Source organism: Aquarana catesbeiana, linkage group LG04 (genome assembly GCF_042186555.1).
Source record: "Aquarana catesbeiana isolate 2022-GZ linkage group LG04, ASM4218655v1, whole genome shotgun sequence".
NCBI lineage: Eukaryota > Metazoa > Chordata > Amphibia > Anura > Ranidae > Aquarana > Aquarana catesbeiana.
Window position 1 is genome coordinate 559,721,232 of NC_133327.1, and position 19,717 is coordinate 559,740,948.

General features: G+C 39.6%; 1 protein-coding gene across 1 annotated transcript in view; it reads right to left on the reverse strand.

Annotated features, from left to right (window-relative positions):
* IGF2R (insulin like growth factor 2 receptor) overlaps nt 1-19,717 on the reverse strand; it is a 261,523-nt gene that overhangs the window by 26,235 nt on the left and 215,571 nt on the right. The window contains exons 38-43 of the mRNA XM_073627997.1: nt 14,954-15,155; nt 14,616-14,762; nt 8,904-9,147; nt 7,885-8,018; nt 6,588-6,702; nt 513-656 (exon numbers count right to left, since the gene is read on the reverse strand). Of these exons, the coding sequence (XP_073484098.1) occupies nt 513-656; nt 6,588-6,702; nt 7,885-8,018; nt 8,904-9,147; nt 14,616-14,762; nt 14,954-15,155 (986 nt within the window). The remainder of the gene's footprint in view (nt 1-512; nt 657-6,587; nt 6,703-7,884; nt 8,019-8,903; nt 9,148-14,615; nt 14,763-14,953; nt 15,156-19,717) is intronic.

Here is a 19,717-nt window from a genome sequence, read left to right on the forward strand (position 1 = left end):
TATTAACAAACGAAAACATACATGGTGTCAGGCTTGTGCTTACAAAGTCGTACTGAAATCGTGTCTATATTATTCAGGTACGATTTGCATGCTACTTGAGGGTTTAACATTGAGGTCTATGGAGTACAACTCACATAGAAGTTGGACCAAAGTAGTGCAGGGACTACTATGAAGTCGGCACGACTTAAAGTCGTGCCAATATGAATGGTAGTCATTGAAAATCATGGAGAATGACTTGTCATATGATTTTGCAGTAAAAAATCGTGGGACAAGTTGTATAAGTGTGAAAGGGGCCTTATGGAATAAAGCTAATCAGTAAATATTACTATAATGTTCAAACACTAGTGTTCATCAGCAAAGCATACAGTGAAGTAGACATTCAACAACCATGTAACACTGTGACACTACTTTATTTGAAAGAAGAAGACAAAAACAAAAAAATGGAAATACTTTACAAGCTAAAAATGTTTTTTTTTTTAATAAAACAATGCAATAAAATATAAAAGTCTTACTTGAGATAAATGCCTGACATGTTAACACTTGCACCATCCTCCCCATATATTATTCCATGTGTCATCACAACCTCTTTTGGAATAACAGCACAAGCTGCTCTGGTCTCCCAAGTAATTATACACTGACAAGACTCCAAATTGTATCTAAAAAAAAATAATTAATTAAAAAAAAAACAGATATATGTTTTAACATGTTCATTGTAAAAGTAATTTTCAATATTTTTCAAATGTGCTTCTGCAATTTAAATATCCGGTGATCCTGCTATGTCATGGTCTTTGTTTTATAGTGTAACTGACAACGGTCCTTCCCAGTTTTGCAATAGTCTTTCTGCATTGTCCCATGTCACAAAGGCTTTCGGTGGAGATTAAAAGTAGCTTTTAAGCACACGTTACACATGCAAGGTTCACTGTAGTCGCCATCAAAAACATGCTCTATGAGAAATGTCATGCAGCCATCATCGGACTGCATGCACAGTCTGGCGTGTACATGCATGCAGTCCAATGATGGCTGCATGCATGTACACGCATGTTATTAAAAAAACAATATCCTTTTTTTTTTATTGTAGACTGCGCTTCAATAAATAAGCGCCATTCAGTTAAGCATTTGGCTTCCTTATGACTTAAAGTAGGGATCATATCTACTTTAAAATATCAGCAAATACTCTAATAGTATGGAAAGCAATGTACCCCACGTAGTTCTCTACAAAATCATGTCTTTTTCTTAAAGAGGAGTTCCACCCAGGAGGGCCGTCAAAAAAAAAAAAAAATTAAAAGTCAGCAGCTACAAATACTGCAGCTGCTGACTTAATTGGACACTTACCTGTCCCTGGGTCCAGCGATGCGTGGGATAGAAGCCCCGCTCATCCCCCCCCTCCGCTCGTCGGCATTTCAACTGTGGGCGCCGGGCTGTGGCTTCACAGCTTGGCACCCACTGCGCATGCGCGAGCGGCACCGCGCGCCGTGATTGGCCGCTCAATCACCTGGAACCTGTATTGGGTCCCAGATGATTGACAGGAGGGAGGGAGCAGAGCGGAGCCCTTCCTGTGCCTGGGGGGAAGTGATGTCACCAGCCCAGGCAAAGGAACAGGCAGACTACGAGGGACCACCTAGCAACAGGCATTTAGAGGTAAGTGAAAAAAAAAAATATCCAAATGTTTTTTTGTTTTTTTTTTTAGAATTTTTACAGGTATTTTTGTTTTTTGGGTGGAACCCCACTTTAAGTGGCAAAACAGGCACAGTGGGGATTGGTGTACGGACGAGTCGCAGGGTGCTAGCAGGAGGGAGAGCTGGATTTAGCACCTACTTTTATATAGTGCTGATATGCACCAAAATCGTGTGTGATATTTTTATCTATAGGTTTATTAAATGTATTGAGAATTGATACCATGTGTGATGCCGCTTCTAGTTATGTGATGGCTATATGTGTGGCTGGAGGATACATCTAGAGGAGTATTTGAGTGCACTGTGTCATGACATCTGCAGGAGAGAGGGTATGCAACTGGCAGGATTGATATATAGAAGGATTTGATCAAAGATTGTATGGCTCAGAGCAGTGGGAAACAAAGTCTTACTTTGGAAGTTTGCAGTCAGGGTGTCCAAGCTGAGGTGTCCTCCCACACGCCAATAGACAAACGGTCATTGAGTAAAAGAAGCAGCCGGAAACGCCATATCATCAAGCGTATTTATTTTCAAGCCTTCATAGTGAGTACAGTCAGCAGCAGACTAGTTTCAGCGATAAGCCTTGTGAACAAGGCCTATCACCGAAACTAGTCTGCTGCTGACTGTATACACTGTGAAGGCTTGAAAATAAATACGCTTGATATGGCGTTGCCGGCTGCTTCTTTTACTTGCTATATAGAGCACTATTGCCTTTACATAATTACAGAGGCAAAGGATTTGCTAATGACTGTGGTTTTCAACGGGTGGAGAAATTTTGTGGTAGAAAAAAAAAAAAGGAAGATTTTTGAAAACTATAGGACAGGTCTGTATGTGGCGTAAAAAGAATGAATCACCTTTGATTTTTAAAAGGACTTTATGTCTCATCTTGGAAAACACCACCATCACACAATTTGTGACATGGGGATTATTGTATATTCACATGTTCACGAGGCCACTTTATTAACACAAATTGCTAATCAGCCACTCAATGCATTTAGGCATCTAAACGTAATGAAGACGACTTACTGAAGTTCAAACAGAGCATCAGAATGGGGAAGAAAGGGGTTAAAGTGACTTTTAACGAGGCATGGTTGTTGGTGCCAGACGGGCTGGTCTGAGTATTTCAAAAATTGCTGATCTACTGGAATTTTCACACACCACCAGCTCTAGGGTTTACAGAGAATGGTCGGAAAAAGAGAAAATATCCAGTGAGCGGAAGTTGTGTGGATGGAAATGCCTTGCTGATGTCAGAAGAGAATGGGCAGACTGGTCTGAGATGATAGAAAGGCAACAGTAAATCAAATAACCACTTGTTACAACCAAGGAATGCAGAATACCATCTCTGAACGCACAACACATCGTACCTTGAAGCAGATGGGCTACAGCAGCAGAAGACCAACCCGGGTGCCACTCCTATCAGCTAATAAAGGAAACTGAAGCTACAATTTGTACAGACTCACCAAAATTAGACAATAGAAGATTGGAAAAATGTTTGCTTGTCTGATGAGTCTTGATTTCAGCTGCAACATTCTGATGGTAGGGTCAGAACTTGGCATAAACAACGAGAATTCATGAATCCATCCTGCCTTGTATCAATGGTTCAGGCTGGTGGTGTAATGGTGTGGGGGATATTTTCTAGGCACACTTTGGGCCCCTTAGTACCAATTGAGCATCATTTAAATACCACGGCCAATCTGAGTATTGTTACTGACCATGTCCATTATTTTATGACTTCAGTGTACTCATCTTCCTACTTGCAGCAGGATAATACACGTCACAAAGCTCAAATCATCTCAAACTGGTTTCTTGAACATTACAATGAGTTCACTATACTCTAATGGCCTTCACAGTCACCAGATCTCAATCCAATAGAGCACCTTTGGGATGTGGTGGAACGGGAGATTCGCATCACGGATGTGCAACCGACAAATCTGCAGCAACTGTGTGATGCTATCATGTCAATATGGACCAAAATCTCTGAGGAATGTTTCCAACACCAAATCTATGCCACGAAGAATTAAGGCAGTTCTTAAGGAAAAGGAGGTCCAACCTGGGACTAGCAAGGCGTACCTAATAAAGTGGCCGATGAGTATACACACACACATTATATATATATTTATATACACACACACATATACATATACACACACACATACATACATATATACACAACTGTGCTCATAAGTTTACATACCCTGGCAGAATTTATGATTTCTTGGCCATTTTTCAAAGAATATGAATAACACAAAAACTACAGAACGGGACGCGACTTGTCAGGCGGCTAAGTTGTCTGACAAGTCGCCCCTGTGTGAACCGGGGCTTAGTGTTTGGCTGAAGCCATTATCGGTCAACTGTGTTTACTCTTTTTAAATCATGACATCAGAAACTACCCAAATAACCCTGATCAAAAGTTTACATACCCCAGTTCTTAATACTGTGTATTGCCCCCTTTAACATCAATGACAGCTTGAAGTATTTTGTGGTATTTGTGGATGAGGCTCTTTATCTTCTCAGATGGTAAAGCTGCCCATTCCTCTTGGCAAAAAGCCTGCAGTTCCTGTAAATTATTGGGCTGTCTTGTATGAACTGCACATTTGAGATCTCCCCAGAGTGGCTCAATGATATTGAGGTCAGGAGACTGAGATGGCCACTCCAGAACCTTCACTTTATTCAGCTGTAGTCAATGACAGGTCCACTTGGCCTTGTGTTTTGGATCATTGTCATGTTGGAATGTCCAAGTACGTCCCATGCACAGCTTCCTGGCTGATGAATGCAAATGTCCCTCCAGTATTTTTTGATAACCTACTGTATTCATCTTGCCATCAATTCTGACCAAATATTCTGTGCCTTTGTAGCTCACACATCCCCAAAACATCAGCAATCCACCTCCATGTTTCACAGTAGGAATGGATAATAAATGGCTTCAGCCAAACACTAACCATAAGTGAAAGAAAAGTTTTTGTGTTATCACTCATATTCTCTAAAAGATTCTGCCAGGGTATGTAAACTTATGAGCACAACTGTGTGTGTGTGCACGCGCATATATATCTATGTATATAGATATATCTATCTATCTATATACACACACAGTATATCTATATTATACACACACACACATACACACACACACACACACACACACACACACACAGTGCCTTGAAAAAGTATTCATACCTCTTGCAATTTTCCACATTTTGTCCTGTTAAGACCAAAAACGTAGAAGTATTTTATTGGTATTTTATGTGATAGACCAACTTAAAGCGGCACATAATTGTGAAGTGGAAGAAAAATGATAAATGTTTTTCAATTTTTTTTACAAATAAATATATGAATAGTGTAGCAAGCATTTGTATTCAGCCCCCTTTACTCTGATAGCCCTAACTAAAATCTAGTGGGACCAATTGCCTTCAGATGTCATCTAAATAGTAAATAGAGTCCACCTATGTGTAAAATTTAATCTCAGTATAAATACAGCTGTTCTGTGAAGCCCTCAGAGGTTTGTTAGAGAACCTTACTAAACAAACATCATCATGAAGGCCAAGGAACACACCAGGCAGGTCAGGGATTTAGTTATGGAGAAGTTTAAAGCAGGGTGAGGTTATAAAAAATATCCCAAGCTTTGAACATCTCACGGAAACTGTTCAATCCATCACCTGAAAATGGAAAGAGTATGGCACAACTGCAAACCTACCAAAACATGGCCGTCCACCTAAACTGACAGGCCGGGCAAGGAGAGCATTACTTGAGAAGCAGCCAAGAGGCCCATGGTAACAGAAATCCACAGCTCCGGTTGGAGAATCTGTACACAGGACAACTATTAGTCGTGCACTCAATAATTCTGGCCTTTATGGAAGAGTGGCAAGAAGAAAGCCATAAGTCGTCCCATTTGCAGTTTGTGAGAAGCCATGTGGGGGACAAAGCAAACATGAGGAAGAAGGTTCTCTGGTCAGATGAGACTAAAATTGAACTTTTTGGCCTAAAAGCAAAAGGCTATGTGTGATGGAAAACTAACACTGCACATCACCCTGAACACACCATCCCCACTGTGAAACATGGTGGTGGCAGCATCATGTTATGGGGATGCTTTTCTTCAGCAGTGACAGGGAAGCTGGTCAGAATTGATGGGTAGACTGGTGGAGCCAAATATAGGGCAGAAGAAAACCTGTCTGCAAAAGATTTGACTGGGGCAGAGGTTCACCTTTCAGCAGGACAACGACCCTAAACATACAGCCAGAGCTACAATGGAATGGTTTAGATCAAAGCATAACCATGTGTTAGAATGGCCCAGTCAAGGTCCATACCTAAATCCAATTGAGAATCTGTATCAAGACTTGAAAAGTGTTCTTCACAGCTGCTCTCCATCCAATCTGACAGTTTGAACTATTTTGCAAAGAAGAATGGGCAAAAATGTCACTTTCTAGATGTGCAAAGCTGGTAGAAACATCCCCAAAAAACTTGCAGCTGTAATTTCAGTGAAAGGTGGTTCTACAAAGTTGTGATTAAGATGGGCTGAAATCAAATGCACTCCACACTTTCTAGATAATTATTTGTAAAAAAAAATTGAAAACCATTTATCATTTTCCTTCCACTTCACAATTATGTGCCACTTTGTGCTGGTCTATCTCAATCCCAGTAAAATAAATTTATGTTTTTGGCTGTAACATGACAAAATGTGGAAAATTTCAAAGGGGTACGAATACTTTGCTAAGGCGCTGTGTCTCTCTCTCTCTATATATATCTATATATCTATATATTTATCTATATATCTATATATATCTATCGATATAGATATATACACACACACACACATACATATATACACAAACAAATGTTTTGGTCGAATTTATGTAGCAGCTGAATAAGGGTATTTCATTTTACAGAGGGCAAAGTTGATAAAGTAATTGTCTTGCCACTTACTGCTTCATCTTTGGTTTTCCAGTAACATTCGCACACGTCAGCTCTATTGTGGTAGAAAATCTTTTGTCCTTTCCACAAGAGTCTCCACCCGAATAAGTCACTGACACTACATTACCTTGAAAAATAAAATAGTTGTATTTAAAGGGTTTGCAAAAGAAGAACTCCAGAGTAATTACAGTTTATGTTCGGCCAACCCTCTTTTTTATCTTGTTTTGGATATAGTGCCTATGGATAGAATCCCTGTTTATGTCCCCAAAATTAACCCTATTTCTCTCCATGACTATTGTCACCAAAATATAAAAGTGATGGAAAACCCAAAATGTTTATAGTTGTCACCAGCACAAGAGGTTGGGGTTATCCTTCCAATGGAGACACAAGTGCCAGTGAAAGTTTGGCTACAGAGCAAAAGTAGTTGAAAGTACTGTAACCTCTCTTATGGTAATCAGCAGTTCCCTGCCATCCATCGAGCCATGGATCAGCACCCATCCCTGTCACCATTCAACCCATGGGTCTCCACCTATCCCTTGCATTATTGAATGTTGTTTTCAAACCACAAATAATGCAGGAGCTAAGCAGGGAGACAGGGAGATTTCTAACTGGATCAAGGGAAATTGCTTTTTTTTTTTTTTAATTACCAAGTTACTCTGCAATGAAATGCTCTAGAGCAGTGGTCTTCAAACTACAGCCTGGGGGCCAGATGTGCACTTTAGCTTGCCTTTATCTAGCCCTTGAGGCACCATTTCTCTCACTGATACAAGGCACTATACCTCCTACTGACACAGAGCATAATTCCTGTTACTGTAACCAAAAGGGTACCATTTCTACCACTGATCCCCAACAATGGGGCACTATCCCTCTCACTGACACCAATGATAAGGCAATATTCCTTCCCCTGATACCAACTATGTGGTAATATTCCTCCCATCAATACCTTAATGGGGCATTGTTTACTCCCATAGACGCCAGGGCTTTTCCTGCTTTCACTGGCCAGTCTGGCCCCCTCAAAGTCTGAAGGACAGTAAACTGGCCCTTTGTTCAGAAAGTTTGGAGACCCCTGCTCTAGAGAAACAATCTGATCAGGAACAAATATTTAAATATCTGTACCAATTATTTAAATGGGACTGCATGCAAGGCATTTTTTTTTTTTTTTTAAACGTTACATTTTTCCTAAAATTATCAGGAGATTCTTCCTCAAGCAATTCTGTCAGTTAAATGAAAAGCATAAGTACAATTAGTAGCCTTACTATGTACAAAAACATTTTGAAAATGACTTAAGAAATGGTCACATTTAACTTACCCTTCACTGTGACCTTCTGTGTGTGAACTTGCCCCAAAACCTGAACTCGTCCGTTACTCTCCTGGCACACACTAGCACTCTCTGAGCATGCGCTAGGACCCCGGTTCACTCTTTGACAAAGGTTCAAATAATACCTGTACATCAAACAAAAAATAAAATGTTGAGAAAAGTATAAAGAAAAGAGAAAAAGAAGAAAGTACAATGGAAAATACTTTATCCAAAATTGATAGAAAACAAGCTTTCTAGTTCTCGCTGCAGAAACAGGCAGACAGGATGTGTGTTTCAAAGGCAATGGGGGATCTGCATCTACATAATCATCACTACAGGGATTTTACACTTCTTTAAAAGCAATGCAAACTTTCAGTGCCGTATTCGCTTTTACCCTTTTTCAGCCAAGCATGAATCCTTTTATGTGCTATCATCTGCAATCATAACAAATAGCGAGCATTTAAAGGGTAAGTTCACCTTTGTACAAAAAATAATAAAATGCACATTTTTTTCCAGTTAAAAAAATGTGCATTATTTTTTGTATTAGGAGCCTGTAAAGCATTGCACCAGCGATAAGCAGATCGCTGATGCCATGGAGGTCTCATGCACACTGTCAGTGTATCTGCTTACCTGTACATCCTGTACGGGTAAGCGGATACTCACACTGACAGGAAGATTCAATGGACTATCACAGCGCTGGTGGTAGTTCATTGAGAACTACAAACCGTCAGCCGTTAGGACGTCGGGACTTGTAGTTCATTGACATACAGAGCTGTGTGTGAATGCCGCGGCCATGTCGGCAATGCAACAGTTCGTACAGGGAATTTCTCTACGTACTGCTGCCACAGGTGGGGGGGAGGGGGGGGGGGCAGCGGCTGCAGCACTGGGAACATGTTACATGGTCCACCCTAAAATTGGGTGAAACATGCAACATGTTTCCAAAGATGAACTTATCCTTTAATGACATATAGCAAAACACACTAATAATGGTATCTGCAATTAAATGACATTTGTAACTTGGAGTGACTTACTTGCTACCATCTGACACAAAAGACCAGGATCCAGTCAAGGAGGAGAGCATCCTTAAGTCATAAGACTTGTGATCGATAATGAACTTGCAATCTAACTTCCTTGGAAGACATGCCAGCTGCGTTTTCCATTCAAATGTAGCTGAGCACCCCTTGGTGTCAGAGACCAACACAGGTGCTCCTCTTGCAGCATGTTCATCGCACTTAAAGAAGATGGTGGAGCGTCTCCTTTCAGATACCTTATTCTCTAAACCTGAAAGTCAGATGACATTACTGTCCATGATGCAGTGGTTTTAAAAGTAAACTGGTAGCTTTCACCTATGTGCACAAGGAGACACTTTCTTGCAGGAGATTCCCCAAAAACACAATAATGGGAGATGTACCATCTTATGTGGCCAGAAATATCAGGACAATAACTTGGATCTACTCAGCTCTAAATAACAGATTCACATCCTGTACTGACCTCTCCCACAGTGTATTTTAAGCAGGGAGATTAAATAGGCAGATTCATTTTAAAAGAATAAATGAAATCTAAGAAGGCACCACCCGATTAGAAATTCTCACCATGCATACGATATTGTACAGGCATTAACTCCTATCATGAAATATAATTAACAACTTTATATGAACAGTTTGAAAAAGCCAAAAACGTTTGAGGTTCAAAGTTATACAGCACTGGCAGGATAATATACTTCCGCCAGAGGATTCAGCAGTGCCACAACTTGCTGAAAGGTGCTTTTGATCTACAGGTTGGCTTGAGAAAACTATTCTGAATAAAAATCCTAGGGGTGTTCCTACCACGAGGCACCTGTGTAGTAAGCAGACTAGAACACAATTTTTACAATTTTTTTGTAAAGACTGCTCATCAAATTTTTAGAGCTCTGAGTTAATCGCTGGCAGAATTTCAGCAAATGTATTAGTATCCTGAATAATGCTAAGAATCCCTAATCTTTCTGCATGATTAACATCCACCATACCTACGGCATGGTTATTCAGTCAATGTAGCTGTTTCTCTAGCATAGAACACTATATACATTTTTTTCCCCGTGTGTTCAAAGTAAATCATGGGGGGGTTGCAGAAATGTTCTGTATTTAGGTCAGACTTAAAAAATATTAAAGTGTAGGTAGAGGAAAAACTGTTATTTCAAGTTTTGGATATTGAAAAAGGGTTAGACTCTGTGTCAGATTATTATAGCCGTTTTTGTCCCCACTGGAGAGATTCAACAGCTCTATTTGTCTATTTTTAAAGAGATCAGAGAATGACTGGAATTAAAACCATACAGAGATGTCCTCACAACAGAAATAGAGAGGGGGCCTTCCAATAGGAACATTTTTTTCTAGGGATATTACCTTTGGTTTGTATAAATGTACTCACTTTCCTTTCCATCTCTATGACATAAAGTAAAGGGAAATATCTCCAACATGACAGACAACAAAATATAAACTGATGGGTTTTAACGCTTCCCTACTCTACCCAAAACTAGAAAAAAGTTTCAGGTATGCATTCACTTTAAAAATTAGATATGAATATTATGTAATCTTACATCCAAGTCAGCTAGTGTAGTACTAGACTAATTTTTACATGTAAGTTTTTTAACTTTTTCTATTACCCAACATACAAAATCCTACAAAGATCAGTAGATAAGCTAAAATGTACACATATAACTGAATAACTCATCCCTTGTTGGACAGCAGACTCCAAATTTCACACAAAGCTACAAGAAAGGCTGACTAAACTAACCGAAAACCATCAGGTTATTTTCAAAAGGAGCTCCAGGCAAGTTCTAGGAGCCAAAGCACCCAATGTTCAAGACCCTTCCTCTTTTGGTCAGAATTTGTCCACCTAAAGTCTGAAAAACTAAACAAGGTTGGAGCAGTTAAAATTACCATTAATAGCTGAACATATTTTATGGATCATGGGAACCCTATTACATGTCTGGGATAGTACCAGCTCTTAACCCCCTCCATTTTCTTTTTTGGGCAAGACTTTCATTATGGGTATACATTTTTGGGACATTGGGTTATATCAATATCTATCTGTGTAAGCTGATAATTTTCATAGTACTTAATATACACACATATTTGTATGCAATGGGGGAATTCCTGGTGCTCCTTGTACTCCCTCTGTTAATCATGAGGGTCATCGGCAACTTAGGAACACACCATTTTTATTATTGGCTGATGGTCTTCTGTATCTTGTCAGTGGGCAACATAAGCCATTATCATTTAATGTTAACATGTGCTGTGTGGCATGTTTGGAATTTTTTTTTTTTTATATATATACGCTTATATTGCAGACATACCACGTATCTTACTTCTTGACGTAACAAATTGATCAAAGTTGGTTGTAAGGAACGTAAAAACATCTTGTGACGTGTGTTGATAATTGGTTCTTGTGACATTATGGTTTAATTTTCTAATCGGCTTTATGAGTTTTATAAGTGTTTTATGGATTATTAAATCAAATTTGTTTTATTAGTGTTTCTTCTTGTGGTGCCTGAAAAAAAAAATCTCACTTTTTGGACTTCTTTGGTTGTAACTGCTTATATAACATTGTTTTCATCCCACATTTCTGCCCAGGTTTACCTGCTCCTCCATAAGGTGCCCCAGTTAGGACTACAAATTTCTTTACTATTATATCAAACTGCCCACCCATAAACCTTAAACTGAGAAAAAAAAAATCTCAATTAATATAAGGCATACCTGTTAAACAATAAGCCCATTTGCCATTTTTCTCGAAATCTGAGGAGGTCGGACACCATGGCCGAAGTTTATCTTCAGAAATACATGTGCTATAGGTTTTTCCTTTATATGTAAATGGTATTTTTAATTTTAAAGTGATGCACTGCCGAGTGTTAATAAAGGTGTGGGTTCATACCCCCTTCACCTCATCCCGACAATATATTTGTAAAGATAAAAAAGGAAAGACCCTGGGATTGTGCGGGTGAGGGGGAAAATGAGTATACAAAGGGAGTAATGGATAATATGATTGGTATGACAAGGTGCCCAAGAGTAATAAAAAGATATACTTTATTTTAAATATACAAAATAGGGTATTTTAAAAAACAATAAACATAGGTAAAACATACTAATGATTGCTATATTTTACCTATGTACCTCCCCAGATCATACAATAATCCTCACAGGAAACCCCTGAAGAAGGAATTGCACTTTTAAATCCGAAACATGTTGGGTTCCTATATATCATGTATATGTATGTCTCTTTAACTCAGAACGTCCATCTATATGGTCTAGGTATTTTGTATGAACTGTTTATTGTTTTTTAAAATACCCTATTTTGTATATTTCAAATAAAGTATATCTTTTTATTACTCTTGGGCACCTTGTCATACCAATCATATTATCCATTACTCCCTTTGTATACTCGTATGTAAATGGTAGGACACCATCACTTTCAGTCACTAGGTTAAAAAAAAATTAGAAGTATAACTGACAACACTCTATTACAGAGGAAGTATCCACAGATAACAAATGTTCAGACTTGTTAGAGATTCAGGGGCGGTTTATTTGTATATCTCTTGCTACAAACCATTGTCTATTTATTTACCACCTGCAGCCATGGATGCCATTAATTGTCTAACAGACAGATAATACCGGAAGATATCTTCTCTGCTAATCAGATAATTACTGATGGCGAGGAAGATGTCGAGGAAGATGTCCCGGGATCTCTAAAGAATTTAGAAAATCTTTTGGAGAAACAAGTTAAAATTTGGTGGGATGTTTTCACGTTTGAGGTGGTTTTTATTCATTAACCACTGATGATATATTATTATTTCCCCTTTTTTAAGACTCGTCTGCAATCATCCATATTTTTTATTAATAGGATCAGATTGTGTTTCAGTCATTGTTTGTCCTATGCAGCTGTATGATAGTATCATGACTAATATATATAGCTTGTATTTTAAACTAGACAAATTCATTATCTCCTGTTGAAATGTTCATTTTAATTTAATAATATTCATTTTTATTGGTTACTTTTCCACATTAGCACTGTAACTAGTGGTGGATTTTAAGTTAGGATATGTCATATATGGTAATGCTGGATATAGCATTCTAAGTACACACTGTAAAAATGTTTGGGATCCACTAATTTATTCAGTCTTTGTACCTGTGCTTCATGGTCAGGGGGACATGAAGTGTGAGCATGTGCAGAGCAGGAGGTCACATGACTGATGATGATCACATGACTGATCATAGATAGTATTTAAGGATTGATGAACCGTCCGTGTAGTCAATCCCATTTGAAGAAGTCTTTTCGACGAAACATGTCTTGGCCATGGTTTCACGGCATTCCATCGCACTGACATTAGATGCCGCTGTCTGAGGAGGACTACACCGATCGGTTGGCTGGGCCTTAGAAGGTTGGGTGAGAGATACACCAGTTTACACTTCAGGTCCACTGTGACCGCGGTGCACCGTTGGATCACTGATCCTGTTTGCTGTGCTTGCTGTGGATTTTTTTAAAGGCTTTTATGTTTCAGTTTAAAAGTGAGTGTAACCATTGAAGTGTTTGAAGTGATTTTAATAAATCTGTCAAAATGGTATCACGCTATGTGGAGCACTTTATTCATTTTTTCACATATGGAGCTGGCTTGATTGGATTCACGCTTCATCACATGCAACCCAGGTGTGGTTCAATTGCTGTTTTGCCGAACACGAGAGTGGGAGGCTATACAATCTGGTGAGTGCGCTCTTCAGAGGGAGTGGTGTCACTAACATGGTGGTGTGGTGAAAGAGTAGAAGATTTTTCACACAAGAAGATTGAAAAACAACTGTTGAGCTTGATCATTAATTTCTTGTAATGTATTATTTATAGTGACACTTTTCACTGGGTGTTAAAGAAATTTCTTTTCATGATAAAAATATCTTTCATGACACTATTATTATTAATATTTTTATGTATAAGTAGAGGGTTATGGGCATTATGCTGCTCTCTCTTATTATGTTACACAATTTATATTAGCGCTGCTATCTCTATCTGTACACGTGAGAGGTATAGTTTTGGGATTCTGATTAGTTTACGTATTTAAGTGGCAGCTTTTTTTCACTGTACACTGTGTATGTACACACATTTTGTATTAATTTACACATCTTTTATATAGCTTTGCACTTTTCTTTGGCGCAGTGGAGTAAGAGATTCAGGGGCAGTTTATTTGTAGATCTCTTGCTACAAACCATTATCATTTAATGTTAACATGTGCTGTGTGGCATGTTTGGAATTTTTTTTATATATATACGCTTATATTGCAGACCTACCACGTATCTTACTTCTTGATTAAGATTCTTTTGAAATTGAAATGCGTTGGTCCCAGACGTAACAAATTGATCAAAGCTTGGTTGTAAGGAACGTAAAAACATCTTGTGACGTGTGTTGATAATTGGTTCTTGTGACATTATGGTTCAATTTTCTAATCGGCTTTATGAGTTTTATAAGTGTTTTATGGATTATTAAATCAAATTTGTTTTATTAGTGTTTCTTCTTGTGGTGCCTGAAAAAAAAAATCTCACTTTTTGGACTTCTTTGGTTGTAACTGCTTATATAACATTGTTTTCATCCCACATTTCTGCCCAGGTTTACCTGCTCCTCCATAAGGTGCCCCAGTTAGGACTACAAATTTCTTTACTATTATATCAAACTGCCCACCCATAAACCTTAAACTGAGAAAAAAAAATCTGAATTAATATAAGGCATACCTGTTAAACAATAAGCCCATTTGCCATTTTTCTCGAAATCTGAGGAGGTCGGACACCATGGCCGAAGTTTATCTTCAGAAATACATGTGCTATAGGTTTTTCCTTTATATGTAAATGGTAGGACACAGACATCATCACTTTCAGTCACTAGGTTAAAAAAAATGAAGAAGTATAACTGACAACAATCTATTACAGAGGAAGTATCCATAGATAACAAATGTTCAGACTTTATTAAAGGCAGCACCAATGTATTTGCACAAATTTCTTACCAAATCACCTGGGTGAAGCTATACATTACCAAGCATTACTACATATGTGTGAATTATGAGTGCTTTTACCTGGTGGGCAAAGATCTCCTCCAACATACTTAAGAACCAACATATCTTCTAAATGGTGATACTCCATTTTCATTGCTTTTGTATTGCCATAAGAAAGGGCAGTCCTTCCTGACTGAAGGCACACAGCACCATTACATTTACCAAATGGTAGATTTTCTGCTGCTGAACATACTCCAATGTAGTAGGGGGTTAACCCTGTTGTCTGAAAGAAAAATCAGGTTCATTTTATTGACATTTATGTGCAGCACTGGAGAAGGTAAACAGTGCAGTTACACTGGTTGTACAACAGCAATGCTGTATGAGGAGCCCCGGTAATCAAATAACCATACTGGGGGACAATATTCTGTCCAAAAACTGCCTTAATGGTTGGGACAGCTGTGTGAGTACACCTGCAGAAAAAGCACCGAAAGAAGGAAAATAACAAAAACAAGAAAAAACGCCCAAAAATGGTACAAACTGTGAAGGGTTGCACAGGGTATTGTAGATGTTGTTAGAAGATTAGAAACCGGCTCTGTTTGAGAGTGCTGCCAGAGACAAGAGCCATCACTGCCCTCTTTCCTCTGTGCAAGGTCTCTGTCACGCCCCTCTCTTTGCTGTGTGCAACCAGTTATGTATTTGCCTCATTGTGAAAAACACGGTCAAACTGTGGTGGAAGGAAGGGAAGTGGGCTATAGACCAAGCTAGCTCATCAACCACAGTGCGGCTCTGAACAGCACCAAGTGCTACATGCACTTTGTCCCCTGGGGGAATCAATGGGGATTTTTAATTTCTGGTGATAATTCTTTAAATCACATCTACATGGTAAAAATACATGTTTTAAACCTTAAAGTGGATGTAAACCCCATGTCATCCTTTCTAAACTACTGCCATAGGGGTTATCTATAAGGATATACATGTCTCCTGCATGTATCTTTGCCTGTCAAATGTCTTCCCTCTGTCTGTTATGAGAGCGGAAAAAATGCAGATTCTGTGGGTGGGCCTGTTGTCTGGAGCTCGGTGGGTGGAGTCGTGATGTCAGTAGACTCCCCGCCCACATCTACATTCCCCTTGTCAACATGCATTTTTCTCCTGTGTATTTCTTACACTGAACTTCTGCTATGATCTCGAACATCCAGTGAAAAGACAGGAAAGTAACCACATGGCTTCAGCATGCCCAATTATGCTGAGGTGTGGAACATCCAATCCTGGCAGAGCAGCAGAAGAAAGGAGTGGGAGGGAATTAAAAAAATTATGCATGTGTTTTAGGCTAGTGCACGAGATATGCAAATCACCTGTCACTCACAGCAAGTGGGGGGATTTGACAAAGTTTTTCTCTGTTGTCAAGATTTATCTCACTGAACTGTAAAAGAGGATTGCTCAGAGATGGAGTAACTCTTTGTGGCAAGACTGGGCTCAAATGATAGGAAATCTTATACTCTATAATAATTCGGGTTTACATCCACTTTAAAGTCAAAACTTTAATTTACTTATGTCTCCTTTCCTAGCAACACATACTTTTCTTTTGATCCCCAGCTGTTCTGTACAGCTGCTGGGGCCCAAAGTTAACAAATGTCTTGTACTTAAAGCAGAACGACACTGCATCTGACCACCACAAACCAAAAAAACAGAGCATCTCCTCTCCTAAAGACTCCTGGGATGCAGGACATCTTTTACCTAGGCCTGGAAACCAGGAAGTGACTGAATAAAATGTAAAAAAAAAAAAAAAAAAAAGTTTAAAACAAGTAAATAGAATATACTTTCCTATTTACTAACAGAGGTCGACCGATATATCGGCCGATATTTGGCCTTTAAGAAAATCCGCAAGGTCACGGAACGTCCCACACTCCGCTTGAGTGCTTCCGTCATATACCACTTCCTCCCAGTCTGTATACAGATATCAGATCTTCCAACCTCTCTGAGCAGAAAACAAGGCGACACTTGCTTCACTGCTAACATGGACTGTTTATTATGAATCAAAGTTACAAGACTTTATATGCCGTTGGAACCTCCTCTAACAATACAACTGTAACTTAATTAACGTGAGCTAATTATCTAATCCTTTATACAGCCTAGGTGACTGAGACATGACCTTTCGCCCAGACTTGTGGTCACCGAGCTTCATACAGTTAATTAACACAATAGCAGTCGTCCCGTCTCCTACATTGTATAGAGGACAATGTCATTAGCTCATTCAATTAACATAAACACAGGTTAATGACACCAGCATCTCCTCACAGGATGTGTCCCAACAGAATGAATCCATTGAAAATCCAGGGCCCATAATCAAAAGGCAACAGGCTTGCATACAGTCCTCTCCAACAGCCTCTGTCCCGGCTAGGTCTGTGACATCCGCATTGGACAATTTTTGTGCAAAAATATGCCAATTACCTCCCTTCCCCACACTCCACTGACAGTTTCACACACTGAGCGGCTCTGTGCTCAGTGTGTGAAACTGATTTGCAACTGGATGCAGAGAGAGGAGCTGTCAGAATTCAGCGTGATGTCGGGGTGGGCAGGACCCAGATACCAAACACCAGCCAATGGGATGAGATCTGGGTGAGCCCAATCATTGACTGGTGTTTGATAGCTGCATTGCCCTGCCCACCCCTGACATCATGCTGAATTCTGACAGCTGGTGTCTGCATTCAGTTACATATAGTGTAACTTTAACTGACAAATCGGCTCAGTGTGAAACCTGCCAGTGCCAATTAGTGGCAACTGCCAGTGCCAACCAGTGCCACCTGCCAGTGCCAATCCGTGGCAACCTGTGTCACCTGCCAAAAAAAAGAAAAATCGGCTTAAAAATTAATACCTGTTTGAACTTGTTATCAATATAAAAGACACCTGTCCACAACCTCAAACAGTCACACTCCAAACTCCACTATGGTGAAGACCAAAGAGCTGTTGAAGGACACCAGAAACAAATTTGTAGACCTGCACCAGGCTGGGAAGACTGAATCTGCAATAGGCAAGCAGCTTGGTGTGAAGAAATCAACTGTGGGAGCAATAATTAATAAATGGAAGACATACAAGACCACCGATAATCTCCCTCAATCTGGGGCTCCACGCAAGATCTCACCCCATGGAGTCAAAATGATCACAAGAACGGTGAGCAAAAATCCAGAACCACACGGGGGGACCTAGTGAATGACCTGCAGAGAGCTGGGACCAACGTAAAAAAGGCTACCATCAGTAACACACTACGCCGCCAGGGACACAGATCCTGCAGTGCCAGACGTGTCCCCCTGCTTAAGCCAGTACATGTCCGGGCCCGTCTGAGATTTGCTAGAAGGCATTTGGAAGATCCAGAAGAGGATTGGGAGAATGTCATATGTCAGATGAAACCAAAGTAGAACTGTTTGGTAGAAACACAACTCGTCGTGTTTGGAGGAGAGAGAATGCTGAGTTGCAACCAAAGAACACCATACCTACTGTGAAGCATGGGGGTGGCAACATCATGCTTTGGGGCTGTTTCTCTGCAAAGGGAACAGGACGACTGATCCGTGTACATGAAAGAATGAATGGGGCCATGTATCGTGAGATTTTGAGTGCAAACCTCCTCCCATCAGCAAGGGCATTGAAGATGAAACGTGGCTGGGTCTTTCAGCATGACAATGATCCCAAACACACCGCCCAGGCAATGAAGGAGTGGCTTCGTAAGAAGCATTTCAAGGTCCTGGAGTTGCCTAGCCAGTCTCCAGATCTCAACCCCATAGAAAACCTTTGGAGGGAGTTGAATGTCCATGTTGCCCAGCAACAGCCCCAAAACATCACTGCTCTAGAGGAGATCTGCACGGAGGAATGGGCCAACATACCAGCAACAGTGTTTGACAACCTTGTGAAGACTTACAGAAAACGTTTGACCTCTGTCATTGCCAACAAAGGATATATAACAAAGTATTGAGATGAACTTTTGATATTGACCAAATACTTATTTTCCATCATAATTTGCAAATAAATTATTTCAAAAATCAATGTGATTGTCTGGATTTGTTTCCACATTTTGTCTCTCATAGTTGAGGTTACTATGATGACAATTACAGGCCTCTCTCATCTTTTTAAGTGGGAGAACTTGCACAATTGGTAGCTGACTAAATACTTTTTTGCCCCACAGTATATGTGTGTATCTATATAGATATATAATATGTTCAATTACAATGTTGCAACGCATTTTGTAAAAATCAATGTGTACTGTAGTCATCCAAGTATTTGACAAGGATTTGGCACCAGTCTGTTATGGTTAAAAGGTGATGTTTGATTCCATAAGTCTCTGTCAATCTCAATATATTGGGTTAGGTAGAGATTTCTTATAGCCAGAAAGGTACACGAGATGGGGAAAGCAAAGGACAGGTCAAAAGGCCAGCAATCGCCATATTATATTAACATGAAACATGTTAAAACACATTTCATACTAGCACTAGACATCATATTCTGATTACACCTTCACCATGATCACAGATGGGTGGGTGAGAATCAGGGCAGTTACCTCCTATGTTTGGAACCAATCACGAGATGGTAAACATGAAGTGAGGGAGGTAAACATCCAAGAATTTGCACCATACAAAAGGAGACACATACATAATCGGGGGGGGACCACAGACCCACACGCTGACAATACACTCTCTGGACGAACACAAATTTGGTAATAAGCGACCACTCCCCATCTCGCTGGACATTGCTGCTAGGACGAATCGAAAATACGGTACATCCTTTCCTTTAAACAGTTGTGAGATACCGACCATATAATTATTGATAATATTTTTCTCTTCCCAAAACTATAGGAAT